At 47.0% G+C, this 23,865-nt stretch overlaps 1 protein-coding gene across 20 annotated transcripts in view; it reads right to left on the bottom strand.

Annotated features, from left to right (window-relative positions):
• CACNA1B (calcium voltage-gated channel subunit alpha1 B) overlaps positions 1–19,694 on the bottom strand; it is a 504,183-nt gene extending 484,489 nt beyond the window's left edge. For all 20 annotated transcript variants that reach the window (XM_034793506.1, XM_034793514.1, XM_034793505.1 and 17 more), the window contains exons 1-3: positions 18,920–19,694; positions 16,655–16,760; positions 5,241–5,380 (exon numbers count right to left, since the gene is read on the bottom strand). In XM_034793506.1, the coding sequence (XP_034649397.1) occupies positions 5,241–5,380; positions 16,655–16,760; positions 18,920–19,179 (506 nt within the window). In that variant the 5' untranslated portion in view covers positions 19,180–19,694. The remainder of the gene's footprint in view (positions 1–5,240; positions 5,381–16,654; positions 16,761–18,919) is intronic.
• Positions 19,695–23,865: the final 4,171 nt, after the last annotated feature.

Below are 23,865 nucleotides of genomic sequence, written 5' to 3'. Positions count from 1 at the left end.
GTGTCGTGAATGAGGCAGGGAACTGCAGGAAGAGAAAAGATGATTTAATGCCTGAGGCAGGTGAATGCTCCCTTGGAGAACTGGATTCTATCCCTGCTTCTGCCACAGAATTCCGATATGATGCTAGGCAAGTTATTTAAACCAAACTTTTCACAAGCGGTCACTAATTGTGTGTTCCTCATTTTCTAGGTGCTTAACCTATTAATAGGAATTGAGCATCTAAAATCTAGCAGGCAGTTTTGAAAATCCCAACCTACACGTTTGCATCGAGAAATTCACTTTTCATTCTTTTACCAACCGCTTTGCGAGTACTCTTCACCCCCATGTCAAACAAACATTCGCGAAACCAGGTCAAGGTATTTCCCTCTCTGGCTGCATGATCAGAGCTCCAGACACTGCTGTGCATTTCCCTTTTGATAATTTGTGTACCTTCCTCCTAATAACTGTCAGACTTGGTAACTCTTAAGAGAATTGGGTTTTGGACCCTATCTCAAGCTAGGAAACTTTGCATTTAGCCTCCTCTTGCTTTCTGCTGCTTATTTGATACTTGCTGCTTGCCCTGCACTTAGACAAAGAAAGTAAAGTGTTCTGGGACTTGATACCACTGAGGTACAGAAGCTGCTGCTTTTCGTAACTAGCCAAGTCCACATCGAGGACAATCAGGCCGTTACTACGTGCAGAAAGAATTACCTTCCCAACTACGGTTGGGTTTACTAGTGCCACTAGAGCGATGCTTCCTTGGAAGCAGAGACTGAAACAGCTCCGCCAGAACATACTGCCCGACATTTGTCAGTCTGTCTTCCCACACTGTGTGAGAGTACCGCTCCTTCTGCCGCATGGAATGCTCCGGCAGACACAATCAAGTTTCCCTCCATTGGCTATAGACTATTGTGCAAAATTGCTCTGCTGACATTTTACAGTGAATGCAACAATGTTTCCCTTTAGTTCTTGCAGCTTAAGGTGGGAGAAAGCTCTGATGCTAGTGCACAAATGTGACTGTATGGCAGGCTACAGCTAGTCCTTAATGGCAAGGAACAGCAACAGGTTCACACGGCATGTTCCTTCTATGGAGTAGAGGGAGTTTACCATGTCTGCCTCATTAAGGACCTGTTTCAGAGCCTACTGATGTCAACTGGCATCTTTCCACTGACTTCAGTTGTCTCTGGATCAGGCCCTAATCCAAAGGAACATTTACACCAAGCGTCTGGCAATGACACTGATGCATCACACAAGGTAGTTAGCTCCATTCCCAGAAACATTGGGAATTGCCATTACAGGACACATTGCAGGTGTACAGGTTGATCTAAGGGTGTGCAGGGCCTATTCTCTGGTGCTAGTCCACTTGCTCAGGTGCGTTTTGTTTTGGGTTTTTTGTTAACAGTTACTACTGGAAAGAAATGTCACTGGAGTTAAAACACACCAATAAAAATATGCAAGTCAAATAACAGTAGCTATTAAATACTTGTGGCAACAGACATCACAACAATGCAACTTCCCTTGGTACTTGTCTGCAACTGGAGGAGTTTCAAACAAACAAACAAAAAAATCCAGGGGAAAGAAAATCTTCTAAAGAGCAGAAATCTACTTGTTTCCCTTGCCTTTATTAACAGCAGATCGGCAGGCTTTCCTGAACGTAAATGAGAAAGAGACACCACAGCACTTTTGTGGTAAGACACTGACTGAGTGCTTTCTGGAATGATAAAACAAGCCATTTTAGGCCACAATCTATTAGCCTCCAGTTTAGTTCAATAGGATATTGATCCTGGCTGCAGATACCAGAAATGTGATTTATTTTCTAATTAACAAGTTCTAATGTCTAATTTTGACAGACAAAATGTCTATCATTGCTGGCAGCCACAACAACATCATCAAAAATGTTCCAGGATTTGGGCTCTGGTGTGGGGGAGAAGAGGCTGAGAAAGGGATACGGCAGTTTGCAGAATATCTGTTGAGACAGGTGATCGGCTCATGTTCAAATTCACACAAAGGACGGGTTTGATAAAAGCACAGCACCCACTAGCCCTCTCTCCCTATGGAAACAGCTAATGAGAGCAAATCTGCTTTTTGCTTTTCTGGGTTTAAGCTGAAAATGAGATCAGGTTTTCCGGTGCTCGTCATTTATCTTTACAAAGAATACAGGATTAACAGAGGCGGTGTGTGTGTGTGTGAGAGAGACTTTCTGTACCACATCATATGTTTTCACAATCTCACAAACCTGAGAAATCAAAATCCATATATATTTAAAATTCATTTGAAGGTGAGCTTTGTTCTGTGCTTGCACTCTGAACGGAGTCTACCTTTTTATCTTTGCAATGAGAGGGGTTTGCAATGACCTAGGAGTTGTCTGGTTTGACAGTTGTGCACTTTCCATATAAGAGAAATTAATCCATCTCACAAAGTATCAGTACGTATGGGGTAAGAAGAAAATAACTTGGCAACGACAGAGAGTTTGCCGTATGAGTGTAGCAAGAGTAATACTGTAGCACGCATTCTATAAATATGTGAAATGCTACATCAGCTGCACACTTACTACTGTAGGTCATTTTTATTATTTTCTGTAGCACACACACACACACACACACACACACACACACACATACACCATACCACAAGCATCTTTAAATAAACTGATCTGCTATCACCTTTCATAGAAAAGAAAAATTCAAGCTTAATTCGTGTCACCAACGAGCAAAATCTTCCCTGAAGAAATAATCAGGTTTGTTATTGGTAAACATTCTTCCTCAGTGACCTTTCTTTAAAGTCCTCTTGCGGGGATGTCATAATGATCTCTCTCTCTAACAAAATGGCTTGGCTTAAAGCTTCTTATGTATATGGGTTATTGGAGAAAAAAATGAGTGGGTAAATAAAGATATCTGAGCTAGCCAACAATGCCCAAACCACCATAAATTCTTGCCTTTTAATCTAGAAAATGTGTAGCAAGAACGGTAAACTAAGAACCACCTGTTAATCTAGGAAATTGACCAGAGTACAAGAGTCTTCACAGAAAAATTAATTTAATATCCTGTGTGATGTTGCAGATCTTTCAACACCACTTCTGTCCCATAGGTTCCTTCTTTTCATTACTGGTCTTTCAAACTCAGGCCCCAGTTCAGGAAGGTATGGACACTACATACCTAACTTTGAACACATGAGCAATCCCATTGATTTCAATGCTTGAAGTTAAGCATGCATGTAAGTACCGTGCCAAAGAATCAGGGCCATAAGTTGTAATATTTACAGGTGATGTGAATTTCTTCAATGGAGACGGCTGCTATACTTGATTTCACTCAGTTTACTCTAAGACTTCCCTGCACTGCTTGCCTGCTGGGAAGTCCATGTACAAGACAACTTCAATACAACCCAGCTAGTGCCACCACTGGAAACCAGAAGCCTTGACATTAACAGGATTGTACTTCAAAGGATTATACATGTTTGCAGATGACAACAGGATTCCTTATTACAGCTGTCTAATCAAACTGGTAATCCACAATTATATTCAGAGATCAAACAGCTCTGCAGTACTTGCAATAGAAATTATAGCAATAAAATGCCCGTGTCGTGCCTACAGCATTACACATTCATTTATGATTCCATAGGCATGGCACGCGCCAGCAGTATTCCACACCCTGGAGCTAAATCCTGAGCAACTCAGTCACAATCAGGAAGCATTTAACACGGTGTGTTCTGATTTTGTGTTCAGATCTTTAAAAAAAAGGTAAATCAAAAAACCGGCCCGTATAATCCAAAATATGGCCCCTATTCAGAAAAGCATCTGTATTCAAGAAAGCCCTTGTACTCTTAACTTTAAGCACATGTATAAGTACTTTTGGAGTCAATCAGACTTAAGTATATGCTTAAATGCTTTGTGGAATAAGGGTGAAATTAAACATGTGCTTAAGGGCTTTCCAGAATCGAGGTCTGTTTCTCCTTTCTTTACAAGGGTACGATGAGAAATAGGATGTGAAACATCCTATCATCATCATCGACTGTAGCAACTGCATTAATTCAGGTTTCATCCTGGTCCCCGCTAACAAATTCCTAGAATGTGAGCCTGATTCTCCTTTTGGGCTCCAGTGAAGATACTCTTGATTTACTCCAGCGTCAGGAGAATCAAAACATACACATTTATTTTCTTCTTAATGCATAAAAAATTCCCTTCAACATCTTGACAGTCACATCACATGGTACATTGAATAACAAATAGAACTATAGTCAGAATGCATCTAATGATTTTTATATATATATATGCATGCAGTTTCCTAACAGCACTCCATTCCACATCACATGCCAGGATACGGACATCAGAGAATGTATATTCCCCATGAGAATATACTCACAGTGCCAGAGAGAGGTATGTAAAACAAGTAGATATTAACACTAATGGGCTGATGCCGCAGTCTTCCATAGGCAAAACTCCCACTGAAATCAATCAGGTGTTTGCCTGCATAAAGACTGTATGATCAGATCCTCAATTAGGTCTTCAAAACCCTAACATCTATTTTGGACTTTAAGGGTACAGTTCATAAATCACTATGGATTCACAAGAACTCTTTAAACAAAGTTACTTTTCTAATCTCTCGCTGGCTAAACACACTATGGCAAAGTACATAACTGTAAACTGTTATAACCTACAGCATAGGAACAACGCATGTTCAGCGTAGGTGCAACATACCAAGCCCAACAGACGTTTTCCAGCTAGACATGTGCATTACACAATTCAGGAAGCGCAAACAGAATTTTTAACTGTAGAGCTTTTGAGAACGCTCAGCCTCTTTCTATTATTCCTTTTAAAGCCACTTTTTTGTAATGGGTCAGCTTCATCTGGGGTGAAACTCCATGAAGTCTGATGGAGTTGCAGCTATTTCAACAAAGACAAACTTTCACCCATCACCTTTGTCAGTGTTTCCTTTTGAAATCATTCCACCATTTCAGAGGAGGGTTTATTGAAACTAGAGTTTGAGTGCCTATTGGTAATTAGAACCTGGAAAAATGGGCATCTCAGAGCATCTGGGCAAGTTATGACAGTATGGATTTTAACAAGTTTTCAAAACTTCTTTTTAGGTCAGTTCAAATACTACTTCAAAAACCAGCTCATTCAGCTATTATTTAAAGACAGTAAGTCCAGCAATGCACAACTTTACTACAGTACATATTTCAAATTCTTCACGGATCCAAGGTTAAAAAACAATATGAAACAAAGCAGCCTTAGCAAACTTGAAGCAACGGTAACAGTCACCTACCCTGTGAGGACAACGACAAAATCCATCACGTTCCAGCCGTTTCGGAGATAAGAGCCTTTGTGAAAAACAAACCCCAGAGCGATGATTTTTATACCAGCTTCAAAACAAAATATTCCAATAAAGTACGGCTCAGTATCATCCTGAAAGGAAGGGGAAAAAATTAGAGATGTCAAAGAGAGAGAGACATTTCTGTGTTTGCCTCAACTTCTGTACAACTCAAAATAATGTATTCAGTGTTCAGGTTTCTTAAGTGGAAACCCATATATAGTTATGTTACCAGACCTAAGGACATAGTAGTAAAAAAAAAATAAAAATAAAAACTAAAAACTGTTCCATGAATATTTTTTTACATTCAAATATAAATTGTGATTCAACATGTTTGCGAGTCTCATTTTCTTTTGCCGTGAATATCTGAGCATTCACGCTTCAGACGCCCAAGTAGTCATGAAAAGGGAATTTTAAGATCAAATATTCACCAAGCACAAAATTTCAACTTTGAGGTTTAATTGTACACTGCAAAGTTCTTCCCATGTTGGTGACTTACAAGCACCATGCAGTCGGGGACCAGAAACAAAAGCACCTGACACATAGACAATCAGACCAGCATGGACTGCAAATATTGGGAACATATTATTTGCAAATGAGCTGCAAACTGAAAATTAGTTGATGGAGAAATAAGTTGAATCATGGAATAATTTGAGAATGTTATGACCTGATTGTGGACAATTCATTTTAATAAATGTAAGGCAAAATTCAACCAAGATTACTCTTTGTGAATGAATTGTTTAGCTTCATTTGATTTATAAATGCCTTCCCACTTCTTGTAATACTGCGTACAGACGTGGTCTCCTCATCTCAACAAAGATTTACTGGCACCAGAAAAGGTTCAGAGAAGGGCAACTAAAATGATTAGGGGTTTGGAACAGGTCCCATAAGAGGAGAGATTAAAGAGGCTAGGACTTTTCAGCTTGGAAAAAAGGAGACTAAGGGGGATTTGATAGAGGTATATGAAATCATGAGTGATGTGGAGAAAGTGAATAAGGAAAAGTTATTTACTTATTCCCATAATACAAGAACTAGGGGCCACCAAATGAAATTAATGGGCAGCAGGTTTAAAACAAATAAAAGGAAGTTCTTCTTCACACAGCGCACAGTCAACCTGTGGAACTCCTTACCTGAGGAGGTTGTGAAGGCTAGGACTATAACAGCGTTTAAAAGAGAACTGGATAAATTCATGGAGGTTAAGTCCACTAATGGCTATTAGCCAGGATGAGTAAGGAATGGTGTCCCTAGCCTCTGTTTGTCAGAGGGTGGAGATGGATGGCAGGAGAGAGATCACTTGATCATTACCTATTAGGTTCACTCCCTCTGGGGCACCTGGCATTGGCCACTGTCAGTAGACAGGATAATGGGCTAGATGGACCTTTGGTCTGACCCAGTACGGCCGTTCTTATAATGATCCACCCCTCCCCCATCCTCCTCCAAAATCATTTCTTCCGTCAATTCTTCTTTCAGTAACTTTCTCCTCCATGGTGTCTCCACAGCTTCACTCATCTGAATTGTTGCCCTATATTTATTTTTGTTTAACTTTGTGAAACAAGCTTAACTTTGTGATTAACTTGATCACAATTCAGGCAAAATTCCCATTCACTTCCCTTGGAGTTTTGCCCAATTAAGGACAATGGGACTGGGTTTTTAGGCCCTCCAACCCTGCAATGAGCTTTCCTGGGCTCACGAGGAGTTCACTGAACAATCAGAACTTTATTCCATTAGCTCATTGGGAGTAGGGGCCATGTTTTGTTCAGCACCACAGACATTTGTGGCATTGTCATATTAGATTATTTGAAGTAAAAATTAAGTATCAGAAAATTCTCTTCGGGGCCGAAGAGGAATGGCTGTGGCTGGCATTAACGTATAAGCTGGAGATAACAAAGGCAAAGACATTAGGTACAATTTTCAAAAGCACCTAAGGATCTGTCTATACTGCCAACAAAATCCCCCACAGAAGCTCGTCTCAGAGCTGGAGTCTACAGACTCGGGATCCTACTACGGCACTAAAAACAGCCGTCTAGACCTTCCCGCTCAGGCTGAAGAGCGGGCTGTGAAACCTGGCAAGGAGGTTGGTCTCAGAGAAAAGCTCCAGCCCAAGTGGGAACATCTACACTGATATTTTTAGCCCTGTAGCATGAGCCCCCATCTGTAGACCTGGGCTCTGAAACTTGCTGCTGTAAGGTTGTTTTTTCCAATGTACACGCCTTAAGTGACTTAGCAGCCTATGTCCGGTTTTCAAAAAGGACAGATATTTGGAGCCGAAGACCAATTGAGTCTGAGTGGACTGTAGGCTCACTTCATCCCTGGTGTCTTGCCATTTAAATCAATACAATTCCAGTGGGGATAAAATTTAGCCCAGTATTTCTGGGCAGGAACAACAGCAGTTTTGACTCTCACAGGTTAAGCGGTAAGGAAGTGAGATTGATCCAAGAATTTGTTTTGCAAGCATCAAAACTCTTGCTCAGCTCTCAAACCCCGCACATGTGCACATGCTCAGACTTTCCAAACAGGGTGTACCATAAACGGCCAAATTCTCACCAGTGCAGGAAGCAAGGAGCCACTCCCCTCCTAAACAGGTACATACACATCCTGCAAAAGCAGCGTGAACATACATCCACATTCACACCAAGGATTCTTCACGGAGGAAATTGTCAAGTAATTGGAAAGAACGCCCATCTGAAAAACTCAGCAATCCATCGTTTTCCCAGAACTCCATGCCCCAACCCACCCACTCCATAGGAACAATTATCATAGGGATGTGTGTGCAGTTCCTATGGTAAAGGGCAAAGAGGGGTCAAACATTTCAAAATTTCAAACTCCCGCAAAAAAATCTCAAGTTTGTAGTGATACATTTTCATCATTTTTCAGCCAACTAACAGGGCACTTATCCCCCTGCTCCCAAAGTCCTAGGATGGAGTTTTGCAACATAAAGAGATCTAGAGGCTCAGACCCTATTAAAATTAACAGGAATTAAGCATCCAAATCCCCTAGATCAGCATGAAGACCTGCTATTTGGGCTTTTTACTTTGCCTTCTTTCCTTCCTTAACTGTTTTCATAACTTGAGAAAGGGCAGACTGGATGGAGGGTATATCCCCCACCCATCTCTCCCCCAGAGTCTTTACCTGCTTTTATCCCTCACTATCCACACCCCAAAAAATCTATCCCTTCTATAGGGCAGGAAGCCTGTAGCTGGTTTCCTGTAATTCACATGTTTTTTCCTTCTTTAAGTTGGTGATTCTTAGATTTTTTTCATACCAGGACCTCTGCTAAAGCTCCCAGACCCCTCTCCTAGTTAGCAACAAGGGAAAGGTGAGGGTCACCACCTGACTCTGATTTATGATTGCAGCTCACACCTCCAGACGGAGACCCTATAATTTGGAAAAAAACAAAAACAAACACTTTCTTCTTCTCTGTAACAGGAGCTGCACTGGTTTGGAGAAGAGACTCCAACACTGAGGACAGCTCACATAGGCTCCAATTCAGCAGAATGTCTAATAAACCAGATGCCAAAAGAGGGATGTTCCTTGAACCATAGAGAAGGGGGGGGGCACACAGTCATCTTGGAGCCAAGAAGGGGAAACCAAGGTACAGCTACTGCTTCAAGCTCCCCTTCTCAGCTCCCCCATGAACACACACTCAGAGACCATTTCTTTTTCAGGGCCTGGTTTCCTAGACCCACACAATAAGTATAAGCATTGTTCCCCCCACAAAATAGGGCTTCACAAATAGTCAGCCCCCTCTGGGCTTAGCCCACCCTCAGTCTCAGGATCCTCTACAACCCAATAGAGGAACAGTGCCCTGTCTCCCCTACCAGCAGGGTCTGCCCCCTCAAGGCTTTCTAACCCATCAACCACTCGCCTGGCTACTCTGGAGAGCCCCACCCTCAGGCTCCTCTAGTACCTGGCTTCTCTCCCAGTCCATCTGCTCAGCTCCTGTGAGGAGCCCTTCCCCTACTCTAAGACTCTGCCACTGCTTCAGCAGCAGAAAGCCTTATATCTGGGGTCCTGTAGGTCACATGCTTATTCTGAGTCATGTGGCTTGTGACCGCCAGCTCCCAGCTTTAAAGGGCCATCGCCCATAAGACACACTACGGTGCCTACATGCACACAAGGACCAGTACTCTACTAGAGGGCTTATAGGATAAGTCCCTCCCAAAACTAGGGAGAAGGGGAAGGAAGTCCTTGGCAGCTCCAAGGGGGTTGGGGGGAAAGAGGATCCGAGCTGGGTTCATGTCTTTGCTGAAAAGAAAAAACAAACACACACTGCTGGGGTGGGGGCTGGAAGGGGAGGTCTCTTCTGATGGGGGGGGCCTCTCTTCTTCAGACCCCCTTGCACCAATTGCCATGGTTTCAGCCCAATGAGACCTGTCTCTTCCCTCTGGCTGACAACTCAGCAATGCTGCTGTCAGTCAGGGAGATGCCTTCAGATCATCATCTATCCCAGTGTTGCCCAAACTGTGGGATGCGCCCCCCTAGGGGAGCACGTAGGAATGTTTGGTGGGGCCCAGGCCAGCCCCCACGGGGGGCGGAGAGGGAGCGCCACCCAGCCCCACTCTGCTCCAGCCCCAGCTTCGCTCCCAGCCATGGGCCTCAGCCCCTGGCTCCTAGCCCAGCTGTGCCTCTGCCCCCAGCCACGGCCCGGGCCCGTCCACAGCTCTGCTCCTGGCCCCAGCCCTTTCCCCAGCTTCAGCCCCCGACCATGGCCCATCTGCAGCTCCGCTCCTGGCCCTAGCCCCAGCCCCAGCCTCCAACCACGGCCTGGCACGTGGCTCCGCTCCCAGCCCCACCCCCAGCCTTGTCCCCTGGCCACAACTCCACTCCCGGCCCCAGACCCACCCCCATCTACGGCCTCAGCCTCTGACTCCTGGCCTGGCTGTGACTCTGGCCCCAGACTCGCGGCCCCCTTACGTCTGTCCGCATCCCCCCACACTTGGGATTTGCAGCCTCAGCTCCCCATCGCAGCTCTGGGGGGTGGGGGTGGAGAGGGATAAGGGGGGGGCATGATGTGAAAAGTTTGGGGACCACTGCTGTAGCCCCATTCAGCCTTTCCCTGGAGGGTGGGGTGAATCCACAACCCTGGTGGGACATTGGGGTGGCATCTATGTGCTCAGAGGGGACCCTTGACAACATTCCCTACCAGGGCAGAATTCTGGTGGAGAAGTTGGCCATAAAATGTGCCAGCAGGCTGCTGATTGTGGACGCAGCCGTGACTGGGCCAGACACACAGATTAATAAATACGTTTCAGATCGGAAACCAGCTCTGATTCTGGAACGTTATCGCTATTCCCGGTTCATTTCCTGATGTCGTTCCTTGGGCTCTGGATGACAAATCGAATAGGTTTGGGTGTGCTGGTAAATAGAGGCTTTGTACAAACAGAGGTTAATCTGAGAAGCTTGCGGATGCCTGCACTGAATGCCTGTGGCCGGGATAAAGAATGAAATCCATTAGCCAAGTTAAAAATCTGTCATGTTGAATAACAGAGCAGGCAGCTTTGCCCCGCCTTCCCATCAAAAACATCCCGAAAACCCAAGCGTGCGCAGTCTGCCAGAGCATCCCCAGGTAGAAACCTCCTGTGTCTTACAAGCAAGCGTAGACACTGTGTACACCGAGGTCCATATGCCCCCCAAAGCAGGGAGCAAAGCAGTGTGTTATAGCCAGAGGAGGCTGGAGAGGCCATAGAAAAGGAAAGTGTGACCAGGAGGAATCATACCACGGCATCACGTAACTGTCACCAGTTCTGTGCTGCTTACATGACAGCCCCAAATTGCACGCAGCCGCCCCGAAGAGGAATCAAGGAAGATCCTTTGTGTCTAGGCACGTCTAGCTAAGAAAACCAGCCTTGGATCTGCTGAAACCTTGCAGACATTAACGCTGACGTGGGCGGCGTTAGCTCCTCCCACAGGCCCTGTGAAAACCCAGCTGAAGGATCCCCTGGACGCAGGGGAAGGGAATAGGGCAACCCGTGGTAGCACCGCAGTAGAGCTAGTGAGCTGGACTGCCATTGCTAGGGAAGCCCAGAGCCCTGTGAAAGCAGGGAAACAACTAGAGCTGGACGGAAAACTTTACACCCCAACATTTGAACAAAACTAAATGAAACTTTGTGGAAATTTTCACAATTCTTCCCTTCCCCCGCCCCCTTTCCGACACACTCTACAAACAACACATGTATGCTCCAAGAATCCCTAGGGCTGGGGTTCTTTGTGTTGTAGGAGTATTTACCTGACCAGCCCTCTCTCCCTTCTGCAGTGCTGTTGAGTCCCATTCCCAAGGGGTGATCTGATCATTGTTTCAGCTAACAACTCCCCTGCCACCGTACTAGTGATCTTGGTTTAATAAACGTGGGAGGGGGAAGATGTGGCCCTAAGTCCTTACACCAGAAGGGCCAATTCTTAGTCGCATTGAAGTCAATGGTAAAACTGCCACAGGTTTCAATGGGAATGGGATCGGGATTTGGCCCCAGGTATCAAAAATGAGAGGGCAGTTCTTCCCACTATGTGGTTTATGGTGCATCTGACATTAGTTGTTTAGCATTTTCGACTGCAACAGCTTATGCTCTGCAGGAGAAATGGGAAGCACATTCAAGATGCATCACACCTAGAGCTGGCTGGGAAATTTTTACCCTAAAATGCCATTTCTTCCCAACTGAAACTGTTCACAAAAACGGTGTCAGGTTCAATGACACACCCAGCTTGAAACAGTTTGGGTAAAGAGATTCTCACACTGGGAAGCTTCTGTTTTTTCAGTCAAAAGGACTCCTCGTTGCAAAATGTTAGTACATTTTCATAAAGAAAAAAAAAAGTAAAAGAAGGGGGAAAAGGTTGAAATGAACATGAAACACTTCAGAATTATTGAAATAAAATATTTTTATTGACCTGAACAAAAAAGAGTTGCAGTCCCCCGCGTTGGGACGGGGAAAATGTGTTGAAAATTGTTGTGGAAATAGGAATACCATTTCCTGCCCAGCCCTGGTTGTGACCCCCTGCAGAAAAATTGGAAAACCAACAAAAACTAAACTATTTCTCATTAGCAAATTTTTTTTTTTTTTTTTTGCAACACACTTTGAGGCTGAAAGAGCTAATCTAACCTCAAAACATTATCAATGTGACTCTTCGGTAAGGCCTTTAGAATGGAAATTAATTGTCAACCTTAACTATAGCTATCAAAACACTAATTAAAATGGCCCCCTGGCATGTCTGCACCGCACACTACGGGTATGCCTACACAGGGATCAAAACCTGGGGAAGACCCATGGCAGCTGATTTGGCCTAGGTCTACACTACGGGCTGGGGGGGGGGGTTGACCTAAGATACGCAACTTCAGCTACGCGAATAGTGTAGCTGAAGTTGCGTATTTTAGGTCGACTTACCTGGCTGTGAGGACAGCGGCGAGTCGACCGCTGCTGCTCCCCCGTCGACTCCGCTTCTGCCTCTCGCTGTGGTGGAGTTCCGGAGTCGACGGCAGAGCGATCGGGGATCGATTTTATCACGTCTACACTAGACACGATAAATCGATCCCCAATAGATCAATCGCTACCAGCCAATCCGGTGAGTGGTGAAGATGTGCCCTTGGGCTCACAGAGCTCGGACTCTGGGACTGAAAAATTGCTGTCTAGATGTTCAAGCTCAGGGTGAAGTCCAAGCTCTGGGACTTATGAGGGTGGAGGGTCCCAGAGCTCAGGCTCCAGCCTGAGTCCAAATGTCTATACAGAGATTTTTAGCCCCACAGCCAGAGTCTTGCAAGACCAAGTCAGCTGACCCAGGCCAGCCATGGCCATGCAGTGGGTCTTTTATCCATATGTAGCCATATTCGAAGCCTGAGATCTGACTCAGGATTGAGCCCAAGCCCCACTTCCACCCACCCACAAATCAGTCAGACTTGGGGCATTAAGCACTCAGGACCTGGGTCCTAGAACCCTGCTAGGCAGGTGGGTCCAAGCCCTGTCATTTTTCAGTGTGGACACAGCTCAAGCCACTAACCAGAGTCAAAAGGTCTGCGTAGTGCAACATGAACGCATTAGCATGGCTGTGCAACCTCAGCCCAGCAATTGTAAACCCAGGGTTACAATGCAGTGTGGATGCTCAGGCATGGGCTTGGAAACACCGAATCCACAAGCCCAGGTCCCACAGATGCAGGCTTAGTATGCAGTGTAGACACACCCATAATAAAGGCTGGCTCAGGGTATGTCTACATTGCGCTAAAAGACCTGCAGCTCCAAGTCTCAGAGCCTGGGTCAGCTGACTTGGTCTCGCAAGGCTCGGCTGCGTGGCTATAAAATGGCAGTGTAGACATTCGGGTTCAAGCTGAAGACCCTCCCCTTTACAAAGCCTCGAAGGCCAGGTTCCAGCCCGAGCCCAAACCTCTACAATGCAACTTTATAGTCCCAGAGCCCAAGCCCCACGAGCCTGTCAGCTGACCTGGGCCAGCCACTCATGCTGCAGGTCTTTTATCACAGTGTAGACTCACCTTTTGAGGCATTGCTGTCCACTATCAGTGGGTCAAAATCCTAGGGATCAACTCGTACTCCACCAGTCAGTAAGAGCTGGCAGTGCTGGAGAGACTCTGGAACTGGGTGAGTTTTACGCCACACATTGGTGAGCCTCTGGCTCACTAAGGAGTAACGCTCACAGCAACTGGGCAGGAATCCCAGAAGGACAACACCTGCAATGAGGAACCTTGAGGAAAGGTGTTAAAATGATGAGGGGGGAAAGACCAATAAAATGCTCCTCTCAGATTCAGACATAGCATCGAACCCCATCCTCTCGCCCCGCTCTTACCCCCAATCTAGAGAAAAGTAGGGACAGAAATAAGATTTGCTAATTGTGCCCCTGGTTGCTTGGAATAATCCATCACTGACGAGTAAGGGTACGTCTTCACTACCTGCCGTATCGGCAGGTAGCAATTGATTTATCCGGGATCGATATATCGCGTCTCGTTAAGACGCGATATATCGATCCCCGAACGTGCTCACCATCGACTCCGGAACGCCACCAGAGCGAGCGGCAGTAGCGCAGTCGATGGGGTAGCCGCGGCCTTTGATCCCACACCATGTGGACCCCAAGTAACTTGATCTAAGATACTTCGACTTCAGCTATGCTATTCGTGTAGCTGAAGTTGTATATCTTAGATCGATCCCCCCCCCTCCAGTGTAGACCAGCCCTTACTGGGTGAGCTTAGGCTAGGAAATCATTTTGTCCCTGTGCTGGTTCATATTTTTAGGAACCCCAAGGGAAAAATCCAGCATTTATCCAGCCCTTAATCTTTACAGAGGCAAAACTTCCACTGAAGTCAGATGGGTCCCAGCCAGTGCCTTCATCACAAAACCATCCTTCCCCAACCTAAATCCCAAGACTGATAACAATACAAACTCACAGAATGGTAAAAAGGTTGGGCATGTGTACACGGTTCCTCTTTTTCCTTTGCTCTTTTCAACTAGATGGGGGGGGGGAAATCAATGCAGATACAATTAAGGAAGTTCATAGGTTTGTGGAGTGCCTAGCACAATGGGATCCTGGTCCATGAATTGGCTGCTAAGCACTTTGCTAATATAAATAAATAATAGGCACTCCCAGGTCAACTTGCACAAGAAAAAGGTGGGTTCAATAAATGACTCTGGATACCTTTCCAGTTCTATCACCTATGATTGTATTCCTTTGACTAAAGAATTATTCAGCTCATCACCACTGCTCATCGCAATGTGCTATTCTAGAGATCATGTCCTGCAAAGTCTAGGAAACTAACAACCATAGATCAGAATCTCCTTCATTTCCTAGCTTTTGGTCCTAAGCCTAATATTACTTTAGTTTGCATCATTTCATTTATACATGTAAAAAACAGATGGATTCAGATTTAGTCCCCCACCAAACAGGCACCAATATCCATTCATTCCAGCTTGGAAGTCGCTCCAGTTTGCGTAGAGTAAGAAAAAATGAAACCAAACACTGCCCATTTTGTCATCGGGTGATAAGAAATGAAAGGATCGTTTTGAAGCTATTCTCATTTTCCATTTGAAATAATGTAATTGACTCATTACCATAAAGCCTGCTGGTAAATTACTTTTCTTTGTAAGCTGGTTTCTTTTGGAAAGATCGTAAAATTTTCTAAATCCAAAGAGTTTGGCATTGAGAGGTCCCCCACAACGCATCTTCAGTAGGACGATATCTGAAGAGTAAAGAAAACCCTCTATTCTATACAGAATACTGGGGAAAATGACCCAAGAGAGTCATTCGGTTCTACATATAGTACTGAAGCCTTTGGAATTCTCTTCCCACCTTGGTCTGTAACAGCCTGAGTTTGTTGGTCTTCAGGGGTCCAACTTTTCTCCCTTGACTTTAAGAAGATGGGCAGGGCTGGCTAGTAGTGATGCGCAATTCTGGTGGGGGTCATATAGAGAGTGTCATTTATTTTTGTTATATTCATGTTGTGGCTGGGTTATTCATTTTGGCCTTAGGGTAACTGATGGGTCTGTTTATTTATACATGTACAGTAAAAGCTTTCTTATCCGGCATCTTGGTGGAATAGGAGGTGCTGGTAAGTCAAAAATTCTGGTTAAGTAAGAAGGAGGGAATTTGGGTGTGGGAGAGGGCTCGGGGCAGGGGGTTGGGGCGTGGGAAGGATGCGGGTTGCAGGCTCTGGGAGAGAGTTAGGATCTGGGACGGGGCTCGGGGCAGCGGGTTGCGGTGCGGAAGGGGATGCAGGTTGCAGGCTCTGGGAGGGAGTTTGGATGCGGGAGGGGGCTCGGGGCAGGGGGTTGCAGCATGGGAAGGGATGCAGGTTGTGGGCTCTGGGAGGGAGTTTGGGTGCGGGAGAGGGCAGGGGGTTGGGGCGCGGAAGGAGATGCGGGTTGTGGGCTCTGGGAGGGAGTTTGGGTGTGGGAGGGGGCTCGGGGCAGGCGGTTGGGGCACGGGATGGGTTTCAGAGTGCCGGATCCAGGCAGTACTCACTGCGAGTGACTCCCTGCAAGCAGTGACATGTCCCTGCTGCTCTTAGGTGGAGGCACTGCCAGGCAGCTCTGCGTGCTGCCTCCACCCACAGGTGCTGCCCCCGCAGCTCCCATTGGCCGCAGTTCCTCAGGGCAGAACAGGGACAGCGCATGGAGCCCCTGTGGCCATTCCTCTGCCTAGGAGCAGCAGGGACATGTCACTGCTCCCGGGAAGCCAGGCAGGGAGCCTGCTGGCCCTGCACCAACTGGACTTTTAATGGATATCTGAAGTGCCTGGTTTCTAGAGCTTTCCGGTTGGTAAAGTGCTGGATAACACAGCTTTTACTGTATCTTTAAAAGATTGCTATGGGCATCCAGCACTGGGTGGATCAGTTCTCTTTCATCACAGAATAGTAAAAACCTAAATAAATAAATGCAACTCACCAATCTCTCCGACATGGGTGTCTTGTCATCCTCTGGTAGATGCTGCTCCAAAGCCAGAACAATGCAGTTGGCTATGATTGTCGCTAAAATCATGTATTCAAATGGAGTGGGGCCAATAGTTAAAGAAGAAACTCGCTGACACAAGGAGAATTTCAGCAAGAAGAAGAATCCCATGTATTCTTATTACACGTCTACAGATGTTGATCATTCAAGTGGCATTGGTGTCTCCTGGAAATCCTCAGCCAGGTTTTCTCTGAATCATACCTCAGGCCTTTCTAGGGGTGTCTTTGGGAGGTTTAAGAAATCAATTCCCTTCTTTGGGAACCAGTGATTTAGATTTTGTCACCCAAAATCCCTCTATAAATTCTGGGTTTCTCATCTTCTTTTTCCAAGAGCAAACAGGACATTTTGATTTTAAAAAAGACTGACAATATGAAGTGCCCCCCAAGAGACAGTAAAATTGGATGTCCCCTGCTGAAATATGGGTTAGTAATTCTCTGGCATTTAAATCTAAGCATGTTATGTAAATAAGTAAATGACAGGTTAGGGAACTTAGATTTCAAGCCTTCTCTCTAGGTCTGAAATATGAATTACTGACAGATTGCCATGCCAGATCAAAGTTATTCAGTGCCTGATAGGTGTGAAGGGAAACCAGCTTCACAGGCTAGTAAAGCCAGCTGGAAATACTGTATCTCTGCCTTTCTCTCTCTCTCTCTCTCACCTGCACATGAGCAAACCCTGGGCTGACTCCAGCACTGAAGAGTAGCTCAGAGTGGTGGGTAACGCTTCTCCAGCACCGTGGAGAGCTCCCCTGGGCAAGGACAGGGCCTGGCAGTTTCACCACAAGCCAGTCCTTTCATGGAGCAGGTTACTTGATTCACTCCAGAGAGCATCCTTGGCAAGTACCATACATTGAACTGGTCTCTGGCCTGAGCTGGAACTTCCCCAAGGAAAGTGGGGTTTGCAGACATTTTGTAGCTCTGGTTTTCCTGCTGACTCTGGGGTTTCTATAGTGTGTCCGTTTCCTTTCCTTAGTGGTAAAGGAGAAGGAGGGGGAGGTGGCGAGACTGCCCCTGGGGCTTTTGCTGCTTGTTTATTCCAGGCTGGATTGCAGCTCCCCTCCCTGTGTTTCCTAACATTAACGGAGAGATCGCTGTGGGGAACGTATATTCCCCAAACCAGCGCATTCCCCTCCCACCAGCCACCCTTGGAGTTCGAGCTGGGGAGCTGGGCTCCTGGCAAGTGCAAGGGTTGCTAGGAGGCAGAGAGGAGGCCTTGCTGCTGGTAGCCAAGGCTTAATAGGTGTGTGATTTCAGATGAAATGAAAACAACAGGCTCCCCGGAGATTCCCCAGTGCAATGCATTCCTGCTGGTGCACATCAGCCACTGCGCACACACACACACCCTGGCAACCTAAACCTCAAAGGAAGAGTCGGGCTCCCTTTGCCAAGCATTTAGCTCCCCACCGCATGCCTCATACCAGAAACAGAATCCCCCTTCCCAGCGAGGTCTCTGCAGTTCACTTGCTCAGGGAGCTGGTTCTGGGATGAAAAGCATCTGCCCCTTCCTCAGTACAGCCACGGACCACCTCTTCGCATCCTGCCTCACTCTGCCACTGAGCATTTCAAAAACAAACCAAAGCAAACCCCAAGCCCAGGCGCGCCTGATTCCGGGTAGTCCAAGCGCGAGGGCTAACGTCAGTTCCCATTGGAACAGCCTGGCCAAGGTGGGGTGCTAAAAACAGGCTGCAACAATTGTGTATTGGTGAGATGTCAGTCAGGAGACCTTGACTATCGCTGTCCCTAGCACTAGCTGAAACGCCAAGGTGTCACCATTTTACCTCACAGTGCCCTCCTGCAGAGAGAGAGAGAGAGAAAGGCTAAAATATTAAAATAAGAACCATCATTTACCCTCAGATCCCTTTGCACGGCTCTAAATCGCATGAGATGTGCGTGCATAATACACGCACACAAAGACAAATACATGTATTTCACACCCCTATTACACACCCATTTATTATCTTCAAACACCCCCCCCCCCGATATTACAAACAAGTTCTATTACAGATACACCCCCCATATCATCCCCATACACCCAGCTCTAGACTGGGCACACACAGCACAGTTATATGCTCCCTAGATCACACACCTCTGTATTATACACAGACACACCCACACACCCCAAGCTTTTATTACCCCCAGACTCACCCCGCCCTGTTTGATCCCTTCCCCCCCCACACACACACACCCCTCCCCAAAAGGATATGGCCATTCGGTTATCCTCTTGGCGTATTTCCGAATAACGTTATCCTCGCTGAAGATGAAGAGGGATCTGTTGACGGTGAAGCAGTTCTGTTTGACGGGGATGGGGTTGTAGAGAGCCATCGTCCTGGCTCTCTGGGCCATCGACTGCTTGTACATCCTTTGGCCGGGTGGAGGGCCACCTTGCCGGCTGCCCCCTCGTCCAGCCCCGGCCGGACCGCCGCCTCCATAGCGGGTGGGCAGATCATCTCCGAACCGAGCCATTCTCGCAACGCACAGAGCCGGGCGCTACAATCCACACTGGCAGCCGAGGCAGGGGGAAGACGCATCCCAGCACCCAGGACTCTCCCTCCTGGGGCCTCGCTGCTGGGAGGGCAGGAAGGGGCGGGGGGCGTCTCTGCGCCTCCGGCTGCAGCTGGGGAGGGGACGCAGCAGAGGGAACGGTAGGAACCGGCCGGTCCAGCCAGCCACGCCGCGCTCCCCGCCCGGCAGAAGGGAGTGGAGAGGGCTGCGCTCAACTTCCCACCCAGGTGCCTTCCCTCCAGTCCAGCCTCATGCTTCTCCCGATCCAGGCGGCTCCCCCGGGGGAGGGCGATGGCTCTCCGGGCTGGGGGGGCAGGAATCCGAGCTCTCGTCCTCCTTCCCCTTCCTCTCCTCCGGCCTTCTCGCTCTTCCTCCCTCTCCCCGGGCGGCCGGGGCTTTCCTCCCCTCCGGCGGTGGCCAGGGCAGGCAGCCAGAGCGCGGCGCCGGAGAGACTCCCTGAGTCACCGGCAGCTCGAATGGAAACGTTCAGAGTAACCAGTTTGTGGAACCTCAGCCCCCTATAAGAGCCCGGCCCGGTGACTCCCCTCAGCCAATCAGCTGCGGCAGCTCCACCCAGGCCAATACAACCCCTGGAGAGAGCGAGAACCAAGATTTTCTTCCCCCCGGCTTCATTGCCAAGCCCTGGCAGAGTCCTGGATGCATGGCAAGGGGGTGGGAAGGGCCATTCGCTCCCCCCCACACACACACACCCTGCCCATCCGCACCCCAGTGATGGGGGGGTGCAAAGCGGGGTGGGGACTTGGATCCATGCCATAGAGATGCCCCAATACATGGTTAAGTTCCCCCTCCCCACCCTCCACCCTGACATGATACCAGAGTCTGCCCCTGCCAGCAGAGGACACACTACGGTGGGCAAGGAGTTAGCAGCCCTGGAGGGGCGGTGCTGGGGCTGAAGGGGGGCTAGCTAGAAGTTTTGGGGGGGCAGAACCGAGAAGCAGGTGGCCCCACGCGCGTGCGCGCCCCGGCCAGCTGTGAGCTGTCCAGCGGCTGCAAGGCTCGCCCCGAGCGGGGCAGGGGGGGCTTGGGGAGCCGCCCCGCCTGGGTCACACGCGCCTGGCTTCAGCTGGAGGAGTCCTGCCAGGATCACCCCGTGCCCGCCTGGCATCGGCCCCTGCCAGCCGGCACCCAGGACGCGCTGCGAACTTTCCAAGCCCGGCCGGGCCGAAGGGTTTGGCCACACACCGGGGCAAACGCCAGATTGGAGAAATCGGAGTCATCGCACACAAGGGCTGGGCTGAGCCCGCTGGGACGTTATGAACTCAGCCTTACCGGGGAGCTGGTCCTGTACGGATTAGGATTAATTGGAGGGGGGGCTCTTAGACCATCTGGAGCCCAGGGCCTGGGCCCTAGCCGCAGAAACCCTCCCTGACTTCTAGGGGGAGTTCTGCTTAACCCGAGGGCATGATAGGGCCCCTGGTTTTTCTAACCGGCTTGTTGTTAATAATAAAAACTGGATTGGGATCAGTAGAGGGGGTGGGTTGTGTGTGTGTACACATCTCTCTGTACCTGGGCATTAACAGACACCTATCTGAACATGTCCAACTGTTCCACTCCGGAGAACTCGCCTTCCTTCCCATTGGTGTGAATCCTGGCTACCTTTAACCCTGTATTTACCAATGAAATCCTTTAATCCTGTTTATTTCAACACCCTCTTTTGTTCCCTTTCACTACAGGTCATGAAGCTAACCCCTTATTCCTGCACCTCCTCATCGTATGCTGCTGTATTAGGTAGCTGGGGTGGATTCCCTTCTTTTACAGCTAGACTAAGTGACATAACTAGTCACTCTAAAAATGTACCCTCCAGAGAAGTCAGTCAAGACATTTTCACTTCTCCCACAAAAGGAAATCCTGGATTCCTCTCATTCTGAGCAGCTAATGTGTTTTTGCCTTAGTCATCCAAGCTGTCTCAGTTCAAAACCAACCCACCATTTAGGCAAGGCTACAACAATCACATCTGCTGGGGACAGAAGTGTATTCATAAATAGGGTCAGCTGCTGTCTGCTAACATGTGACTTTAAAGAAGAAACTGGCTTCTTCCACAGGGCTTTGGAATTAGATGGGCTTTCTTGTATACGAAGCCTGCGTAATCATTACAGGCAATATATTGTTTTGGAGCCAGGGTGAAAGAGTATTGACATTTAAATCAAGGGAACACAGAAAGAAATAATAATGGCGGAATGACATCATGTCCTGCCTCGGTGATAAGACAAAAATGGAACCATCCTGACACATCCACGTCATCCTGGTTTCTAAGGTTTATAGGGAGAATGCTGATAAAGGAACTTCCAGTGTAGAGACCTACAGGGAATGAATGATTTGGCAGCCTGCTGGTAGATGGAATATAAAAATGGTTTCCCAACACCCACAATCCAGGCCAGGGATTTTCAAAAGTGTCCGGTGCACTGGGTGCATGCTGGGTGCTGGGCTCTTTGGAAAATCTTGTCCTCATTGTGCACGCAGAAAATATGGTCCTATGTTCTATCCGCTCAGTCTCCCAGTAGCCCCAGTGGTGGGTACTGGCCCCTTAAAAAAATCTGACCCCACTCTCTTTTGAAATCATAGTTGAGCCTACAGATAACTGCAAGGTAATGTTCCTTGATAAAAATAGCCTCAGGTCATATGTCCTTATGGGCTTGATATTTACAAGATCCTCAGAGGGAAAAAAATAATCTTGGGAGTCAACCCAGATAGCTCGAAAATATAAATAAATAAATAGTACTTAGATAGATTTGACATCTTCAAAATGCAAGACATCTTACTGATTGCTTGGCAGGGAATTGTTATCCTTATTGTACATATGGAAAAGTCAGGGCTCAGGGTGGTTATGGGTTGAGCTGGTTGGGAAATTTCTCTCCCTGTAGAAATTTTTTTTTGGCAAAAACCATTTTTTTTTCATTTGTATTAAATGTTTTCCACACAAAAATCATTTGAATTTAAAAACTAAAACACTCCAAAGTGGAATTTTTATTATTATGGTAACTGCAAGTTTGGGGGGTTCTCCTGTTCTGGTTTTGGTTGCTCAAAGCCTGAACCTTGATGTTGTTTTCATTTTTTTCAATGAAAACCCACTGACATTTTTTAGGAACAATTTCATTTCCCTCTCCCATTTTGGGATGAAAAATCTTTTTATAAAAAATATATCAACCAGCTTGGTGCTTTCTAGAGGTGCTCATCCCCTCCAGCTCCTGATGCCTTCACCAGAGGACGTGGTGGATGGTCAGCAGCTCTGAAGAACCCTGCCTGAAGGATCTTATCCACGATGATCGTGCAAATCAACTCAGAGCCAGAATTCGAGTTCCAAAGTTCCTGTCTCCCAGTGCTGTGTGGCTCCGTTAGACCCTGCGGCCTCTCTCCATGACGAAGTCAGCTATGGAGCTGCAGTTAATAATACATTAAAAAGGATGCTTGGGTACATTCATAATGACTAGAAAATAATGCAAACATGTTGTAACGACCTTAAACTAATACCCGGATATTATATTGTACTTTTCCTAAGTAGATCTCCTAGCACTTTGCAAAGTACATCAATATTATTTCCATTTAACAGATTGGGAAATTGAGGTACAGAGAAGGACAGAACTTGCCCCAGGTCATTCAGGAGGCCCACAGTAAATCCAGGAATAAAATCTTGGACTCAGATCTCCCAGTCCAAGTATGCGAGCGATGAGGCCACACTACCACCTCCGCTATGCCCTTCTCTGCAGCTGCATGAACTGTTTTGTTATACCTCGGGAAAGATCAAGCTGGGAGTCTAAAGATCCAAAAGGCCAGCAACGCTGTCTGGAGACATGGAGGGACTTAAGTACAAGAGACAGATTGCAAAAGATAGGATTATTTAGCCTTGAAAAGGGGATTTAGCTTGGGTACATAAGATTATGGAAAGAACAGTAAAAGAATATTCTTACCTTTTACCTGACCAAGGGGTCACTCAAGGAAATGAACGGCGAGCAAATTTCAAGCCAGTAAGGAAATATTTAAAACACTCCGGAATCTACCACTGCAAGAGGACAAAGCATTAAATCCTTTGTTCTAAAAACAGACTGGATCATTTGATGAATAATGTTTTACAGTTACCAATGTGAAGATGAGGGTGCTTCTCATGCTTTTATGGCACCAGCCTATTGCCTCTGCCATCAGAGAGGAATTCTTCTTTCTGCCCTCCCCCCATCCTCTACCTGGAGCAACATTGCACCATCAACGAGGGGGTTCGTCTTCCTCTGAAGTACCAAGCATTGGTTAGTGCCTGAGGCAGGAGAGTGGGCTTGGGGGAGCAATATTTGGATCCAGAATGGCAAAGCCTACATTCCGATGGCAAGCTAAAGAGAATGACACAAAGTTACAGACATTTGGATATAAAGGGGCTGCTGTCCGCTATTTAGTGGGATGGGATTCTTATGGAACACACTGGACACTATTCACTATGACAATATGGAAATTCCTAATAAGTTTAGGCCCCAACTCTAGGGCTTTTTGGTTCAATCATGTGGAAGCACCATAGGTCACCTGCAGCTTGATACGTCCCAGATGCCTGAGCTTGGTCTTCTGTCTGGAAGCAAAGGGGCTGGGGAAGACACCACACCAACATCCTCTTATGGCTGGTCACCAAGATTGTAGTCTAGCATGTAG

The sequence above is a fragment of the Trachemys scripta genome, chromosome 17, assembly GCF_013100865.1.
Source record: "Trachemys scripta elegans isolate TJP31775 chromosome 17, CAS_Tse_1.0, whole genome shotgun sequence".
Lineage (NCBI taxonomy): Eukaryota > Metazoa > Chordata > Testudines > Emydidae > Trachemys > Trachemys scripta.
This window is presented reverse-complemented; position numbering and strand designations above follow the sequence as displayed.